Consider the following 19,295-nt stretch of genomic DNA (forward strand, 5'->3'; position numbering starts at 1 on the left):
TAATAAAGTCTGCAAAGTAAGATTTTCAGTCACCTACTTGTTCAGCTCCTTAGTGTGTGCATCTGCTCCTTGCTGAATCAGCCTGTCCAGCACTTCCACGGGAGAAGTTGAGGACATGCAGTCTTCATCCTGGGCTCCCTTGGTTTTCTTTAGCAGCTCCTCAGTCTTCTTGCCAACAAAGAGGTAGGCAGTCTTTGGTAATGCAACCTCAAAGAGGTGCTCATAGAGGGGAGGCTGCCCACTCCCAAACACCACTCTCCTTTGTGCTGGTACTTTACAGGGGCTGGGAGTGAGAATGCTCGGCTCCCCAGAGGTTCCTTCCCTGCTCCCAGCAGGGCTCTCCCCAGGGCCTCCACAGGGCTTGTCTATGGGAGTAAACGTTTGTTTGGGTGTTTCCCGTGCACCCTCAGGCCCAGGCTTGTCCAGAGATGTTAAAGGCTCAGAGGTCTGACTGTGTCCCTGAACACTGGAGGCTGCCGAGTGGGTCTTCTTCTGAGAGCCTGACAGACTTTCGTTTGTGCGGTAAAACGGGGAGTCAAATCCTCCTCTAGGCACCATGTGTTCAGCATCGGTCGTGATCTCGGAGATCTCTTTAGATATTGCATCTGAGGAGAGGGGGAGCACCATGATGCATCTGGTATTTCAACAGGACAAGCATTTCCTTAGCTAAGATGTAGGTAAGGAGGGCAGACATTACCTTCCTCTCTGTCCTTCTCAGCGCTATCTTCAAACGACAACCCGCCTAAAAACTCTGGAAGATCACTTAAGGTTACTGAACTTTTACTACTGGGTATGTCTGAAAAATAAAAAAGAAAAAAAAAGTTAATATTACAGGTGCTGTTTTCTCCAGGCTTAGCATAGCACAAAACACAAGTCTTACTGCTGTAAGGCCCTCAGAATAAAAGCTTGTCCCTCCTTCAGATGCTTCCTCAGGGGAGGAAGGTATCTGACTGTTCCACTCCACGTGGAAAACAGCTCAGAGATCAGTCACAGGTCAGACCTGATCCCAAACTGTAATTTTGTAAACTCAACATCTGCTATTGCACAACATGTGGGAGGAAGGATGTGCTGTTTGCAATTTAACCCATTAAATAAATAAAATAAGGTGGCTCCTGTGCACTGTGACTGCTCTACTTCCACATTAGCATTAACCTCCCCTTTAGCTTTTGAACTGGCTCCACAAGGACACAACACCTGCCTCAAAAAAGGAAGTTTAACAATCTGATGTAATACAAACTTGCCAGTATGTGGCTACTGATCAAAACTGAGACAGCAGCTGTGGGATACACACTGCAGGATAGAAATCTCATGCTCAGCTCAGTCACAGATCAGGAACTCAGTGAAAAACTTTGCCTGTTCATAACTTGGAATTCAAAATATTCAGATTCCAGTGGTACTACACAACTACACCATGGAAAACCAGCTTTAGATTTCACTATCATCTCCTCTTTGAAGATGGTTAAGACTTACAGCACAGAAGTCTCCAATACAGTTCCAAAATCCCTTTCTACAGCTGTCAGAGAGGTAGATGACAGAAAATGGAATCTACATTTACCTATTAAAAGTTGAGTTACTCAACCTACTGATTTCAGTATTCCATGAGACTTTAAAATAGGTTCAAGAACAGCAATATAATTGTAGATAGAAAACAAAGTTTTTCCAGAGGCCTTTAAGTGGGAGCATCATATCTATCCTTATGTGCAGCCTTACAGTTTGATCCAGACATGTGACAGATAACTTGCTGAAGCAAAATTTAATATACAACTTGCTGCTTCTAATAATAATCCTCAAAAAATCAGCTCTTACAAAAATAAATATCCCTTTTCAGCCTTCAGTTTATATTTGCATTTTTAAATATGCAGGAGAGCAAGGTAAAAAAATCTCAAGCTATTTCTGAACATGAATGGTTAAATTGAAATCAGAAGCATCACAAGAAGGTTTTAGTTGAATCACAGTTTAAGGCAGGATCCTGGAACTACAAAGAACTCAGGGGGAAAAAAGAACCTGTGGAAGAGTGTTTGGGAATTGGAACAAGTGTCAATAAAACCTGGAGTTGTTCACAATTGGCTGTAGTAATGGGGAGAGGAAAATGGAGTTTACCCAATGATTTATCGCTGTTTATGACATTTTGCTGTCGGTGCAGTAAAGGCCTCCCAGAATCTGGTTTGTCCTCCTGGAAAACAAAATAAACCCAGAACTCATTAACTGCCTTAGATTTCACTGGCAACTGTGCAGCTGGAAGTGGCAATAGTTGTCTACATTTAGAAGAGTTTTTGCAGTGAAGTGCAAAATTTTTTTATAAACCACCTACTCTGATTTTTCTTTCTCAGTTAAGGTCACCACATTAAGAAAAGTCAATGAAAAAAAACCAGATTAGTTCAGCAGAAGAATTTTGTAATACCTTTTTAGGAGGTGTGGCAGCAGCTGAAGGGAGTGAAACATGCACAAAGTCATCTGAAGTGCAGGGTGGAGGAGGAGATGTGGCTGGTGTTCCCAAAGGTGTTCCTTTCCCCCCTGCTGAAAAGGAGCACAAGTTCTCTCAGCAGGCTGCCCCTTCCTCCTTTCAGCTGAACATTGTATGTGAAGAATTGTACATTTAAACACCTCATAGCATTCACTTAAATCTCTTTCAACTGTTCATCAACACAAAAGTGCAGTTTCCCAAAAGTTGTTTCAGATTTTGGCACTGAATTCACAAATTTCCTCTCAGTTTGCATCAGCACTGCTCCAGGTGAGGTACACAGTTCACAGGAGTAATCACTCATCCCTATCAACTGGCATGATGTGGCATTCCCACTTAAAAACTGCCAGTAAAATTTACAGCCAGAATTTCCAGTAAAACAAACCTTGGAGGCCTAATTCCAAAATGCAGCACGTACCAGATGTGCCAAAAGCTTTGCTGTAGGGCTGTGATGCAGACTGGGATGACTCTGATGGGACAATGCCGGGGGACGTCGGTGGCGTGGTCATACCACACACTGCAGAGGGGCTCCAGATGGTGACCTGGCACAGAGTGAAACACAGCACAGCTCACAAAAGGAACATGTGAAGCACCTGCTTCCAGGTCTGTACACAGTTAAACTCAGGAAATTCAATTAAATGTGAAACAAACACCAACTTCTGAAGAATTCACAGCACAGCTCAAAACCATGGATTTTTAAGACTGGCACAAGAAACTATGAAAGTGCAAAGAATGAAAACTTGCTGGGCTTCATCTTCTGCTTTACCTGCTGTGGCTCAGTTGACAGCCTCGTGGACTGTGGGCTCAGAATCTGAGGTAGCTGCCCTGGCATTTGTGATAGTGTTAACCGAGGAGTGGAATATGGGGTAGAAGTCCCTGGAAGTTAAATAAAAGAGAAAATCAAAATTCCAAAGCATTCAACACATCAAATACAAATCCATGATTCTTCTGGCTAGGACTTAAAGGCTTTCAATCAAAGCATTTCAAATCTATTCAATATATACAATTGTAGCTAGAGACTTTTGTTCCAGCTCAAGAAAATATCTGTTGAATACATTATACTACAGCTTTCTTTTTTTTTTTTTTGTTGTTGTTTTGAGGTAGGGAGGACAGGGGATGAAGAGATAAGGTTGAGAACATACTGTATGTCTGCACATAGAAAATATATCTATGTGTTTATTTTTTTAATGATAGTTTATTTTCTGGTGTGTAAAAATCGGACTTTAAGTGGGATAAATTAGTGAGATGGGTTTTTTTTTTGCTCTATTGCCAGTTCTTCTCCAGCAATTGGGTATCGATTAGCCATCAGGCAGGTCTTACCATAGCTGCTCTGTGTGTCAATGTAAGAGCTGGCACTGGGGTCAGTTTGATGATGTTTTGAGCTTGTGCAGAGTTTCCGAGACACAGAGTAATAACCATCTTCATAGGAGGCTTCTGCAGGGTCCAGGGAGATTTTGGCACATTCTATCACAACATCATGAGTTTCTAGCCTTTTCCACCTGCAGACAGTTTTTGGATCCAAAAGAGTAAGTTAGTCAATTATTGTTAAAAACAAGAGTTCCTGGAGATAGGAGGAATTGGCTTGTAGGATGGCTCATTTGTTCCAGGCAGCTTTGCATGCTCCCAGCCAAACTGGAACAAGGCACCAGACAGAAATTGCAACCAGATGACTTGTGAGAGGGGGTCTCAAAGAGGAGACAAACAGCTTTGACACAGAGATCCATAAAGGTCTGCCATGGAGCACTCTGGAAAGGAGGAACAGCATACGAAGACTTGGTTGATCCTGAGCTTCAGCAGCTGTAGAAATCAGCTCAACTACACTCAGATGTTGGTAGTCAAAATTTAGACATGCCAGCAGTGAGGGAATCTGTATTATTTAAGCAAACACTGTCTGAAATGCCAGTTTCAGATCTGTGGTTTTCCTCCCAAGTTTGGGAAATGTTTTTTATTATTATTACCTCCTTTATCCTGAGAACTACTTCTCACTAAATTAAACAGCCAGATTAGATCTGCCCAATATTTCAGGGAATGGAAGTTCACTGTAAAGAAGAGAAAGCCCAGAAGGCTGTCTATGAAAGGCTGGGTTGCTTTGGAAAGTAAAATACTCTCTGTCCAAGATACCAAAAGAGAAGGTTTCCACTGGAAGGTTTGTGCCAATTGTGCTCCTGAGTGGTGCCACCCTCCCCCCTGCAAAATTGTGACATTCAATGGGTTCCCAGTTAGGAGTGATTTCCTAGTGGCTCTGAAAAGCAGGGCAAGAGCACTACTGTGCAGCAACAAGAGTCAAATTCTCCTCTTCAGTGGCTGGGCCTGTGGAGACAAGAGAAAAGCAGCAAGTGGTGCTGCTGCAGGCAAATGAGCCTATTGCTAAAGAAAACTAATACAGCTGATAATGTTAACACATACCTGTTAAAAGAACTGATCTGTTAAATGAACCAATATCTAGGTACCAAAACAAGACACACTGAAGCCATTTTAAACACTTAAATCCCATCAAATACTTCAAGAAACCCAAGGAATATGACCCAAACCTTCAGCCAATGAAGCATCTCTGGCAGTTTCACTTTACTCATAGGAAAACTGTTTTAAATCTTTATGAGGATGTTTGATTATTAAGTCATAAAAATAAGATAAAGTAAAGTAGAAGACAGATGCCATCCCAGACACAAAATGAATTTAGAATCCCCCAAACGTTGTTAATGACCTTTCACAACAGTTTCTGCTTATTCATCCAGCTGAAAGCTGGGATGAGGAAAGTCTACATGTTTACCTGGTGCACCTACAAATCTGGGTGGCAAAACACCCCCACACAAACTAATGCTGACAGAAAAGGTTTTGCTGCAACCTTCTGAAATAACCCCACAGAAAGCTGCTCGATTTGAGCCTTTCCTAATAGCAGAGAGAACATATAATACCTTCGTGGGTCCAGTTCATGGTCCTTGGATCCAGTCACTAACTCTGGATGAATTCGCACATGTTCCATCATTGGCTGCGAGGAAGAAGAAGGACTTGTTATCAGTGCAGCACCTTTGGGCTGCACTAAACCACACAAAGCTGATGAGAAACTACTGGTCTAATAGTTCAGGAAGTCACATTTAACAGATAAGGTTAATACACATCACCACAGCTTCAAGAGTTGATCCCAACTGAGCTTTCAATCAAATTGATCATTTTTATACTGTTTTGTTGAACAGTCCTCAGGTGAATTACCAAATTAATTGTATTAAATTGGAATATACAGCTATAAATTCCTTGCCTCAGATAATACACAGATGAGCAGCACTTTACCTTGACTACTTCTTCAAAGGTCTCCAGGTTTTCCTTCATACTGTAGTGAGAGCGCAGAAAGGAGACAAAATTGCAAGGATACATTCCATAAAGACGATGAAAGAGAGAATAAACGCTGGCATGAAGATGGACAAGATAAATCTCTGCCACATGACCTGGAAAAAGTAGTGAGAATCTTTTTCATTACATTGGAGAAAAGAATCAAAGTTCTAAGAATGCAAACAAAGTACTTTTAAATATAAAATGTTAACTGGAACAAGTCTTCTGAGGTACAAATAGTCCCTATAGAAACTGTGAAGTCTTCTCAGAAAACAAGCAACACTTAGTCATCAGCTCACAGCAAACCCAGAAATTAAGATAAGGACCACTAATTCCAACCAGTGTGCTGTCATTCTCAAAGCACAGCTTTGTTTTTATTCAAGTTAAAACTTGAAACTCCTCTACACAGTAAGCCAGAGTAAGACTGACTGAATGATTAAAAAAGGAAACTAAGGTTTGTTTCACTTTAAAAGGTAAAACCTAAAAGCTTGTAGCCACCAAAAGCAATCACAGCAGACAAATCTTAGTATTCACCTCTGAAGTTGCAATCCTACTTGCAATGCAGAATGGCTCTCTAAAGCAGTTCTATGTGCTTAACACAGCATTTGTTCATTCAGCCATGAGCCTCACTCACAGATACTGCTGCTGTTAGACATCAAACCCCTTACAACAAATTCAGCAAAGCCAGGGCTCTGAGAAAACCAGTTTTATCAACCTTCATCACTACTGATAGTTGCACATTAAATTAAACTCTATGTTGCTTTTTTCCTCACCCCCCTCCCCCATTTATATCTGGGAATATCAAATTCCTCAAAATCTGCCTGAAACATTAGCATTTTCCCTTCTCTCTCCATTAAGATCAATCTCTGCCTTTCACTGTCACCAGGGCAGTACTTTGGTTCAGTGAAATTTCATGCAGTAGCAGCATCACATGGAAGATTCTAAGAGACTTCTAAATTCTGAGCAAAGAACTCCCCCATGCTCTCAAAGAACAGAACAGCTTGTGGGCTTAACACATCATTTTCTGTTTTTAAATCATCTCAGACCACTACGAGTGTCACAAAAGAATGTGCTCACCAACTGCACACCAGTCACAAGGATACTGCAGACCACAACTGCATGCAACAAAGTTGAAATCTCACCTGGATTCTGCAAGCACCAGGCTGAGAGACGCCCAAAGATACCAAAGAAATCATGAAGGTACTGTTTGCCAGACTGAGGGATCATTGGCAACATGGTTATTAGCACTAGGACACCTGTGGTGAGTACTACTACATCTGTGTCAGTCTGCAAGAAGGGAAAAAACCTGCATTAGTTAAATGTGTTGAACTTCATTTTTTCCAAGGATGAAGTGAACATTGAATCATCATCATGGAAAAAGTTCTCTATTGAAACAGTCCCTCTGAAACCTACCAGAATTTAATGATCCAAGATTACTGAGCTTTTCATAAACAACTTGGAAAAAAAAATAGATTTGGGATTCTTGCTCCTACTCTGCTGCTTTTCTGTAGAAACACTTGGTTTAGTTAAAAAGGGAACATCACCACAGTTCCACAGCTGAGTAAAAACAATTACTGGTATGTGAAGCATCTTATGTGCCACCTTCCTTCCTTCCCACAGCTAAACACACACAGCACTCAGAGGCTCAGAAACTGCAGATCTGATCAGGGTGTTCAAGGGTGTTGGCCAGTTACCAACACAGGGGTCAAAAGCTTTTCTACTAAACCTGGCTGCTGGAAATTTCCCCCAGCAGTAATTCCAACAATGAGCAGAACACCTTGGTTTGTTCCACAAGAAAGGGATGTGGCAGTACAAACCTTTGGCTGGATGAAACAGGAAGAGAGAATCAGATTTTAGGAAAGGACACAGAAAATGTTCAAACTCTTTCCTTTCTTCCTCAGTTTAATGCACATTTTCTTTGGTAGCTCCTCTGCTTTGTCAGCACTGGGTGTCTCCCAGGAGCCAGTCAGGCTGAAGGGACAGTCAGTTTTTAGGGATTCATCCTCCTCTGTGTGTCTACAGCCTCTACTCTCCCTCAGTCACACAAAACCTATCAGAGCACATTTCCTGTCCATCCCTACCCTCTGTCCACAGCCCCAGAACTTCCACATCTCTGTCCTACTCCCAGCAGCTTTCTGGCACACTTCATTCCTCCCTCACACTGCAAAGGGCAACAGATCCTGTCAGGCACGTCAGGAGTTCCAGTAACAGCAGCTGGAGCTGCTCCTTTGGCAGCTACAAATTTGTGGTGGTTTTGTTTTGAAGAGTGCTGGCACTTGACTGCATCGTGCATTTAAATGTGACTTCATGACTAATGTGGATTCTTCACTATCATAATAAATTCCATTACTGACAATGCATTCTAGGTCTCAAAGCACTTTTCATTCCTTATTCACTGGTACAGTATTACACCTGATAAATCTGCAGATGAGGGAAAAAACCCACAAAGCCTGGGGGAACAGCTACCTCCTTGCAATGCAGCATGTCAGTAGCTAAGAAGGGGAAGTCTGCTAATTCCAAGGTAATTTCACCTGAGCCCATCTACACTGCAAGCAGAGGACACACAAATTCAAATTGCACCAGTGGGAAGGTACTGTATTTCTCATTAGGTTCATATTCAAGATATCCATCAACTTCACCAAGGGCCTTCTTGTCTTTAACTTATTTTGGAGAAGTTTTAATAAACATTCCTAACTCACAGTGACTGGCTTTTAGAAACAAGATTGTCAGCAATAACAGCACCAGCACAGAGTATTCAGCTGATATTAATAGCACTGTGGCTTAGCTAAATGACATCAAAACAGGAATCAAATGCCTTGCATCTGTATGCAAGTTTACTCCAGGTGTTTTATAGACAGCCCTGACAGTTCTTACCTTGAGACATTTAAGTAATGAAAGCAGGAGAGGTGCTTGAGAAAGTTTGTGTTTCCAAGATGGTTGTCGTCTTATCACGTGTCCCAGCAGAGAGAGGGTGGGTAAACGAGTAGCAGCTTTGCCCATATAATCATTAATTTTGTCCAGTAGATGCTGACAAAGGATTTTGCAGAGTGGTAAAAAAAGAATAGTATTTATATTGAATTGCTCTATACCCTTTTTCACCAGTCTACATTCAGCAGTTTGTCAATATGGAAACTATGGGCATTTTACAAATATACAAGATCCCAGAGGAAATAAAACCCTGCAATAACTTTTGAGACTACTGGTAGACAAATGCAAACTATACAGGCCAGAAGCAGTCACTGCACTTTGAAATGTTTATAAGTAAATAATAAAAAAAAATCATCTGGGCAGCAGCCAATTTGTAGTGCCACTTCCAATCTATTTAAAATCCTTACTTGCTCTCAAAATACCCAATTTGTTTTAGGCTAACACATCCTGCAGCAGGAGCAATGTAAAGAGACAACATTAATCCTCCAAACCCTTTCCTTTACAGGTTCTTTGCTTAATCGGGTCAGTTTAAGCAACTCTGTAAGGAACAGAGACCTCTGAAGGTTTTTTTTAAAGCTTAAACTACTCTTACTACAGAGATACTACATCTCTACAGCAAGGTAATTCTACACCAGAGTGGAACCCCTAGAGTTTTAATGGATGCTATTTAAAGGCTGCTTCAATACCAGGCTAAAATCTGCCATAACAAGATTGTTTTTTACCTTGTCATGAGGCTCTTGCAGAGTGGACAGAATATGCAGTGCCTGCTGAGAATTGGTTTCCAAGTAATAGTCCACCAGGTTGTTGACAAGCATAGGCCCACGGTCTGTCAGTTTGGGGACAGCAAGGAAAAAACCCAAACACGTTCTCAGTACACTAAAAATGAAGTATTTGCTACAAGGACATTGCAGAACTTTTAAGCAACTATTACACAATTTCTAACATAAAGCTTGGTGTTTAGGAGACCTTTGGGAAAACGAGACCTCTCAACTACATTTTCTGGTTCCAAACAATTCAAGTGACTGCATTCAGCTCAGGGAAAGGAAGCAGGTTTTTAACAACCAACAATTCCTGTCTAACCATAAAACCCCACAGGTAGCTGAGCTGCAAGGGTGCTTTACCCAGTGAAGTGTTCAGGAGTGACTTGATGTTCTTTCCCTTCAGCAGACAAAGGAGAGCAAGTTCAGGGACAAGGACACTGGCAGTGCTCTCATGCTCTGAAAAGGCTCTGTCAGCACAAGTGATGCCTCAACAGCAGCAATGACTTTTCACAAAGTCTCAGTCTGTTGTTTTGTTCGGGAGTAGGATTTTTTGTTATTTTTTTATTAACAAAATCCCACTGGTTCCCATAATGTGGGTGACACCTAATTCCTTCTAGATACACTTGACAAAGAAAGTTTTATCAGCTCACACTTGAGGCTCTGCCTCAGGAAAAGCCAGTCATTTTGTAATAGTGTTTTAACAATTATGTAACAGACCTTCCAGGAGCCATGCCATTAAGCAAAATGGACTGAAGAGAAGCCTCAATCCTTAAAGCAATTCCAAACCCAAATATCAAGAGTTTCTTTCAAGCTGCATTTGTAAAGACAGTGTTTGATAGAGAAAAAAAATCCCACATTATTCTACCTTTATTGATGTGAAAGCAAAACCCTTCCCAAAACTACACAAAAGGATACATACCACAAATGAGATTATCTTTGAATGCAGCTGTTATATCTTCCAGGACACCCAGAATTGGAGAATCCAGCATTGAGAGGAGCTCACCAACATTTCCTTGCTGTGCCATGATGCACGTACTGACATGAATGTGGAGGTTAAAACTTCAGGAAGTTCTTCATTGGTGTCTTTCTACCAGACTAGGAGAGAAGAGACAGCACATGAGTGAGCTTTTCCCTTTCCATATAAAATCTCTCATCTCTCCTATTCCTTTTCCACATAAGTGCCCATTTAACACTGAGAGGATTGTGAGGGTTTCCACACCTGCAATAAAAGCTGTAAGAATTTCCAAAAAGCTAATGAGTCATGAGCAGGGTTTTCTTCGTGTTTTTCACAAAGACATTAATCTGTTTTGCAGAAGACCTCAGTATCTACATTGTCTGAGCATTTTCCTTTTTTTTTTTTTTTTTATTTGCTCTCCAGGTCAGTAAACTGAAGCCAAAGTTTTGAATAAAATGCAAAAAGCTGCCTGGAATCCCTCCATTCCTGAGCTCTTACAGCAACTCTTCTTCAAACCACCTTTCCAGTTCTCTACATAAGACTAAAATCTGGAGAAAATACACACCTCCAGATCCTTCTCCACTCCTGTGACCAGGTCAGGAATTCACTGCCCTGGGCTCTGCATTGTTGCACTCTGAGAGATTTGGGCTTTAAGACTTTGCAACGTGGCCAGGCTGCAGCTGTTGGGAAACTCAAGCAGGGCTGCTGCAGCTGCTGCTGCTGGGCAGCCTGAGCAGCACAACACACTCTGACTTCTCTGGTGTGATTTGTGACCACAAACTCTGCAGTGCAAAAACTGCATAAAGTATTAAATGCAACAGGGCGCAGGTAACAACTGGTCAGCTGCACAGTGCTAGGAGCAAATCTAAGCCATTTCAGGCTTTTAAAATGGCTTCTTCCCATGCAGCAGCACCAGAGGGGTTCAGGTGTCACACTGACCTACCTACCACCAAATGAATAGTTTTTATTTCATCCAGAAGAATCCTACACCAAACCTTTCCCAGATGAAGAACAAATCTGGCTTTAGATCACACCTCATATTATCAGCAAGGGTTTCTTCTTCCCTCCCACTCCAAGCTAGAATACATTTTTCACTTCCCCCATGGAAGGCAAGACTGACACATACCAAGTTTACACACAAAATTATTTTTCTACTGCACTTGTGTTTACAGCACCTGTTCTGTGGATGAGCTGAGCTTCTGTCTGCAATGCTGTCAGCCACACACCTTTCATGATCACTAATAAAGAAAAACCAGAAAGAGGTTAAGAAAAGGCACAATTTATGTCTTCCTTATCACACCAGGTATATGTTCAGAACATCCCTAATTTTTTTACACAGAACAGAAGAGTTGAGCACCCCCTGCATGAGAAGTCAGCCCTCAGTCTGAAAAGCACCAAATGGTGCTGCAGTTGCCCTTTCCAGAGCTGTCCACAGGTTAAGCTGTGCAATTACCTCAAACTAGATGGTTTTCACAAGACTGTGGTTTTGTACTGTGACCCTTCAAAAGCTGCTAAAGTTTCATTTATGGCAGGTGGAATCTTACACAGAAAGGATTCTTCTCTATTCTGAACATACAGTAATTCATTTAAGCCTGTAAATTCTATCCAAAACATTTTTAGGCATTAGCCAAGGACCACAGACCACTGCTCTGTTTTAAATAATAATGCTGTAATTACCTATATACATATAACTTTCTTGAATATTTCTGTTTAACAAAGTCATTGGACAGCAGGAGTTAACGTGTCCACCAGTAAACTTTGTCATTTGCAACATATCACCCTGCAGTTGCAGAACTGCCCAAGGTCACTTTTCTTAGTGCCACCAGACATCAGCTTACTCAACCTGGCACTGATTGCAAATTCAAAGGTGATAATATGGCACCACACTGCCAACTGGCATTTCAGTAGCAACAAACTGGCTGGAGCATTGCAGTAATCACCACTGCAAGAACATAAAACCTCACCCTCACTTTTCCATGATCACAACTGAATAGTCCAAATGAAACTCCAGGTCATGTACAAGCAGCCAGCAGAGTCTGATCACTGAAGTGTTTAGATTTAAATGTTATTTCCTTTCTAGTCTAGCTGGCAAAATGCTAAACCTGCAGACTTCAAACTGGCTGGTAGTGTGAGCAAGACTTGGATAATAACAGAATAGAGACTTGGGGTGAGGGAAGTTGCTTTTTACTGAAAGCAGAATGGTTCTATGCTTTTCACAAAATCAGAACTGGCATTTGTTGTGGTTTAGGATTTTGGTTTAGGGTTTTTTTATTGGTTTTTTTCCCCTACATTGTGCAGACTCCAAAGCTTCCACTCCCTCCTCAAAGCGCTTGCTGTTTAGAAGACAAACAATGCTCAGAGTGACACCATCCTTTCAAAAAGTTTAAAGCCACACATCCATGCAACCTAAGAAGTCAGCCTTCCACACTGATAGTCATTTTGAGGAATCAACTGCTTTTTCCATTTCTAGTAATCATTTTAATATTGAATTGATTCAATGAATGCATTTGCAACATTGTATGGGGAAGCAGCTCCCCCCAAGGAATGTGTTCCTTCATTTCTGAGAACACATCTTCCAAAGAGGCCTTGCTGGGCCTCAATTTCTATCAGGACACAGTCTCAGCTGTGGTCAAGCAACAGATTCACCAGCCTCCTAAGCAATATGAATCAGTTCTTTAAAGTATTGTTAACAAAAGAGATGCATGGCCACACCCCCAGAGCAACTGCAAGCAAAACCTGTTTTTAAGAATTAAAGCAGCAGAAACACAAGTCTGCTTTTTTACCCCACAAAAACCTTGTCAACTCTCCTCTCTTTGATTCCCATTCCATACCACTGAAAAGAGTGATTCTTTTCTTATTGTTCTTCAGCAATACCATTATTTTGGAGGAGATCTTTGTCACACCAGTAAAAAATCTCAACAGCAGTTTCACTGATTCTGATATTGCCAAAGGAAAACCTGCAGCCTGGTGAAATCATAAACCACACTTTGGATGGGTTCTGGAAGTCAAGCTCAACAAACCTCTGCACAGAGATGGGCTAAACCCTGGTTAAATGCTGAGCAGGTAGGAGGATTTCAAACTTTGTGCCATTGTGCTGGCACTCACAAACCCTGCCATCAGATAAGGGTGAGGTGATAAGGCGAGCTCAGCACTGATAACCCACACAGGTAACAGATCATTTCCCAAGCTCCCTGACTAAAACAGATGGCTGGAGTGACCTTGTGCCAATAAATCTAATAATCCATTATTTCAACTTTTATATCGTGCATTGGAGTTCTTTAAAGTAGAGCAGTCTCCACTCCTAAAGAATTCAAACTATGAATAAAAGTATTTCAAAGCACATCTGAAAATGGGGCAATGTTACACACAGGTACCTCATGAGGTGCAAGTTTATCTGAAGTTACACCAAACCAGTCAATGCTGTCACCCCACTGTACACAAATGGCCACAACTTTAAAAAAGCAAATCACAGCTTTCTCAAGGTAAAGGCATTTGCCATTTTAAACTCTAAGTAAGACTGAGATGCTCCAAATTTGTGCCCAACACAAATGAACAAGGCAGGAAATTCCAGCAATAGCCCTCAATCATGTCACACCTTTTTCAGGCAAAGGCAGCTGAGTAAGTAGTTCACAGGCAAGAGGCTTTTAGTCAGACAAGGCTGTGCCCTGGGAGCTCAGCTCCGTGGTGTCGGTGTGATTTATCACAGTCCCACCAGCAATTTGTGATGTGATTTTCAAATCTTGCAGATAAGCACAGCCCAGGTTAAGGGGCTGCCATCACCTTGTGGAACAGCCACCGACCGTCAGGGTATTTTGTATCTGGAATTGATACTTGTGCTGTGGACAGGACATCCCTGACACCTTTACAGTATCACATCACCAGCCAGGCTTTCTGCTCAAATACACAGTTACAAGATGAGCCTCTCTAACGCTTCCATCCCCACATACTGCAATCATTCCCTCATCAGAAGAATTTCCACATCCCTGCAGCCATTCTTGCAACTAAAAGGATTAAAAAAGTAAGTTTTCCATGTGATTTGAGTCACTGACTCCTCACTAACTTTTAAAACTAGTTTTATACAAAAGATCCAAAGTACTTGGTTAGTAAAGTGTAGAAAAAAGTCTGTTTAAATACCTTTTAAAATGCAGCATTTTAATCTCGCTGGAAAATATCACACCCACAGCATTTCTTATATTCAAGAGCCTTCTTTAAGATCTACTTAGTAAAAAGTATTAAAGTACCAATACAGCTTTGGAGCCATCTTACAGAAGGAAAAGGAGAAGCCAAGAACCGAGTCTAAATTTATTTTTTTTCAGTAGCTAATTTAACAACACAAAACAGTTTAAGCTACAAACTCCAGACAAAGGGAGAGACTGTAGAAATATTAATTGGAAAAGGCTAAACAGAGAAAGAGACAGCAGAGTATTCCCACAGATTATGACTTCTCTAAGTATTTCTGTCAAGAGAAGATGTTCTTCTGTTCAGTGTATTTTTATCCCAAGGCAAATGAAAAAGCAGCTGGTAGTGCCAGTTATGCTGCTCGCAGGGCTGGGGAGGAGGGGGACACACCACAAACACACCCTCAGCCTTTGCCGTGACAACACCCAAATTCAGAGAGCAGGAGCACCTCTTGTGGGGCAGGGGGATCAGCAGCAGCATTTTATCTCTCCTCATTAAGCAGCAGTTAAATTGAGGGTGTGTCAGTACATGGTTACTGCCCCCTCTGCCCAAGAGGAAAGGGGATTTCAACACCACAGGAGCAGCAGCTCCAGATTTACACTTTTCCATCTGATTTCTGTGGCAGGTAGGGTCAGGTCACATCCCCAAGTACTGCTTTGGCAAAAGCCACAAACGAGGACAGGATTTTACAGCAATTGTGCTAAAAGAAAAATTCAGATTGACAACACAGCAGCCCTTTTCACTCCCATCTCTGAAATGTTGGTCATGAAAGGATTAAGCCTAACCCCCTCCCTTTCACCACACAAAAAACTGAAGCCCATTTCATGCTTCCTAACCATGCCCAATCTTACATTTCCCTCACAGTTAAAATGAACATTGCCATTACACAAGTGAACATAAGCAATGAATGAAAAGTTCCAGCAGGGACAAAAACCACTGGTGGCATAGGAAAGCAGGCAGCTGATAATTCCCTTTTTAAACACCCAGAAATAATTAAACACTCTAAACCTCATTTCAAACTGATCACTACAACTGGCAATACAATCAATTTTATTTATTTATTCATCTTTAAAGAATGAAGGTGTCTGGCTGCTTCTAACAGTAAATATTTTCCTGGTTATATTAAGATCTAATACAAGATTCCATAACTGAATTAGATCATTATTTATAATTATAACTTGATATTATACACATTCTCTTGTACTTTGTTACAGGTGTTTAACTGATATGGGAACAGGAATATCACAAAAAAAACCCAAAAAAACCAAAACCAGCAAGCCCAAACAAAGAGAGAAAATGATATTCAGCAATATTTAAGATTCTTTGGGCTCTATGCTGTGCTAATACACTATTGCTAATTGCTACTCATCACATTTCTGTCAGAGGGAAAACTGTTTAAAAACAATCCATGTCATAAAAAGCCCGAACATGGAAGGGCTGTCACTTCACCCTCTGGCAGAAGCCAGGATAACCAGGCAGCCACGAAAGGGAGTCAGGGAATTATTGCAATTCCTCACACACAACTGCATGTATTAATAGCAAATAAATAAATAAGAACAAGCCATGGCTTTCTAGAACAATTTAATTAACACTACACAGAAAGTCAGCCCAACTATGGAATCTTTTCAACTACAAACAGGTGATCAGAGAGCTCTAAACTTGGCACTAACACAAGGACTGAGACTCCTAAATCTCTGCAGCATTTTTTTTTTTATCCCAAGAGGAACCTTTTAAAACATTCCCAGAGTTAGGCAGCAATTCAGTAAACCTTGAAACCACTGCAACCTATCTAATGTACTCATCAAGGCATTTTAACTGCTCCAAGAATTAAAGCCAGCATTACACAGAGCAACAACAAATGATGTGTAACTGTAAAGTAAAAACAAAACATGAATAATGCCCAGGAAAGTGACAGCAATTCACCACTGCAAGAACTTCACTCTGGATCTTAATGTGCTACTCAAAGAAATGCTTATGCTAAGAAAGGAAACATCATTACTTGTCCTCATTATGTTTATTAAACTACATGAACATGTAACACCAGACACTAAGCTGTGCCATTCTTAAAATACACACCTGTCTGCAACTTGCCACAAAATCTGGTGCCCTCCCCTGCTTCCACCACTGCAAAGTGCTTGGATTACTTTATTTGCTTATTATTGAAGAATCCCAGAATGGTTTGGGTTGGAAAGGACCTTAAAGCTCATCCATCCTGCCATGGGCAGGGACACCTTCCATGATCCCAGCTCCAAGCCCCATCCAGCCTGGCCCTGGGCACTGCCAGGGATCCAGGGGCAGCCCCAGCTGCTCTGGGCACCCTGTGCCAGGGCCTGCCCACCCTCCCAGGGAAGGATTTCTTCCTAATAAATGAAAATTATCTTTTCCAAAGATGCATTTGTGTGTGTTTGCACCACGCTTGTGTTCCAGGCCACTCGGTTTGCACAGAGGCTGAATCACACCCCCAGCTCCTGTCAGGGCTGACAGGAAGGTGCCTGGCAGTTGGAAGAATTTCAGGAATCAGGACAAGTCAACATCCCAGCAGCCCAGCTGCAAATAGAGCCAGCATTCATTTTAAACGACAAATAGTTACTGAAGACAAATATTTGTCCAAACACCAAAACATCTGCAGTTGGCCAGTGTATCTCTCATGGGAATCCATTAATAATGCCACTTTTTTAGTCACCATAAAGGTAACAAAGAGTTAAGGTGTCAGGATTAAACACAGCCAGAGACAAAATCATTTTAATTAAAGCTTATCTCATGACACATTAGAAATTCTGACTGTACTTCATGGTGTAAGCCCCTGCAATTCCCCACAAATGCAGCCCTGGCTGAACTGGGCTCCTAAAAAAACAGAACAAATAAAAAAAAAAGCAAAAAGGATTTTATACTGAGTAAAGGATTTTAAGGCCCTGATTTTATTTTAAACTTCAGTGTGGCACAGCTGTTTCTGATAAGCAGAGTACCTGACTGCTGCTCAGCACAGGCAACTGCAGGCAGATGGACTCCCAAGGTTTGCACTGATTATTAGAACTTCCAGAGTTTTCAGAGATTTACTTTCTAGTTGTTCATACACGTAAATTGAAGAGGAATTTTTTTCACCTAATGGGATCACTTCAGCAGCGCTTCAATTCTGACAGATTTCCAACAACTATCCCCAGAAGTTAATGCCAGGAAACTGCAGGATCAGAGCACACAAAGAATGAAAACCTGTATTAGCACCCACTGGAAGGTTCTCTGCAAACAGCAGCTCTGGAAAGAGTTCTGCACATCAAACCTGCTCCTGGTTTCTGGGTCATTTCCAGGGGGTTTGAATCATACATTCCTTTAAGGCACGTTCTTCCTTTCCCTCACTGCCTCGTAAGAGATTCATGAAAAAAACCCAACCCCGAAGAGCAAGGAGAGAAGCTCTGCCCAAACTGATAAAACAATGACAGAGGCTGCATCCATAGCAAACAAAGGGTGAAAACTTCAGAACTGCAGCCTTCCAAGTTCTTTGTGATAACAGGAAGCAAAATGTTTTATTGTAGAAGTAAACAACATCCTGACTTCACATTACCTACCCAGGAGCAAGGAAATGAGAAAAGCCTTCCTCACCGAGGGGACAGACTTTAACAACTGCTTTATTTAAAGCCCAACCCCGGACAAGGGAACCTCCTCAGCAAGTAACCAAGGCAGGGGAAACCTGGAAATCGCTACTCAGCCTTTGCCATGGGGGTGCTGAGCCTTTTTCGATAAAAAGCACAGAATTAAAAGGGAGCTTTGGCTGGTGGGGGACCCTGCAGGGGGGGTGGGGGGGGAGGGGCAGCACCCCGGAGCAAGTTTGTGTGGAAGGAAGGAAAGGGGACAGAGGGAGGCAGGAAAGGGGACGCAGGGGGAACATCACCCCCCCGCCTTCCCCATCCCCCCGACCCCTTCCCTTTCTCCTGCCGCCTCCTCCCCCAGCCCTTTCTCCCTGCTTCGCCGCTCATCTCCCTGCTCTGCCTCCTCCTCTCCGTCCCCGCGGCCGTCCCCGGTGTCGCCGCGGCGGTGGCGGCGGGGGGCGGCCCGGCGCACTCACCTCGCCCTCTCCTCCCCTCAGCTGTTTACCACTCCGGGCTCCTCCGGCCCACAGGGCGCCGCCATCTTGGCCCTGCCTCCCCCTCCCATCACAGCGCTTCGCCCCTCGGATCCCTCCGCCGCACAACCTAGTCCCGCCTCACCGCCTCGCTCTCCGCTGGCTGCCCGGCTTCTCTCCCGCTCCCTCCCCGCTCCGCTCGCCGCCCCCGCCTCACGGGACGCTCCCTCCGCGGGGGATGAGCGGGGGGGCGAGCCCGAGGCCGCCGCGCCCCCGCGGAGTCCCGCGGCGGAGGGATCTCGGCGGGGTCAGCGCTGCGGCGGGCGGAGGTCGCGTGATGCGGGGGGCGGGGCCGCGCGCGGGCGGTAAACAAGGCCCGGCCCTGAGGGGACGCGGCGGGCGGAACGGGGCTTGGGTTTTTTTTTTTGTTTTTCCCGGTTTTTACCTGGAGATCTCCGCAAAGTGCGGGGATGTGCTGAAAGGGAATTAAAAACAGCGCCTGGGAAGCGCCGTTCTGTGCGGAGCGGTGCTGGCGGGACGCGGCTCTGGTGGCTCGCGGGCAGCACCCCCGGGCACGCGCCCCAAATCTCATTGATTTTAATTGACGAGCGTGCAAAGCTTGTTTCC

The 19,295-nt window shown here is 42.9% G+C and overlaps 1 protein-coding gene across 10 annotated transcripts in view; it reads right to left on the reverse strand.

Annotated features, from left to right (window-relative positions):
- Window positions 1-18,984, reverse strand: part of TSC1 (TSC complex subunit 1) — a 26,788-nt gene extending 7,804 nt beyond the window's left edge. For 3 of the 10 annotated variants that reach the window (XM_039720248.1, XM_039720245.1, XM_039720241.1), the window contains exons 1-15: window positions 18,672-18,767; window positions 11,608-11,670; window positions 10,397-10,572; window positions 9,439-9,542; window positions 8,663-8,815; window positions 6,931-7,075; window positions 5,750-5,904; window positions 5,377-5,450; window positions 3,782-3,960; window positions 3,228-3,337; window positions 2,880-3,003; window positions 2,402-2,517; window positions 2,101-2,173; window positions 698-796; window positions 38-605 (exon numbers count right to left, since the gene is read on the reverse strand). In XM_039720248.1, the coding sequence (XP_039576182.1) occupies window positions 38-605; window positions 698-796; window positions 2,101-2,173; window positions 2,402-2,517; window positions 2,880-3,003; window positions 3,228-3,337; window positions 3,782-3,960; window positions 5,377-5,450; window positions 5,750-5,904; window positions 6,931-7,075; window positions 8,663-8,815; window positions 9,439-9,542; window positions 10,397-10,502 (2,006 nt within the window). In that variant the 5' untranslated portion in view covers window positions 10,503-10,572; window positions 11,608-11,670; window positions 18,672-18,767. The other 7 variants (XM_039720249.1, XM_039720246.1, XM_039720242.1 and 4 more) reach the window with 6 other exon arrangements.
- Window positions 18,985-19,295: the final 311 nt, after the last annotated feature.

This window comes from Passer montanus, unplaced genomic scaffold (assembly GCF_014805655.1).
Source record: "Passer montanus isolate IOZ18808 unplaced genomic scaffold, ASM1480565v1 scaffold43, whole genome shotgun sequence".
Classification (NCBI taxonomy): domain Eukaryota; kingdom Metazoa; phylum Chordata; class Aves; order Passeriformes; family Passeridae; genus Passer; species Passer montanus.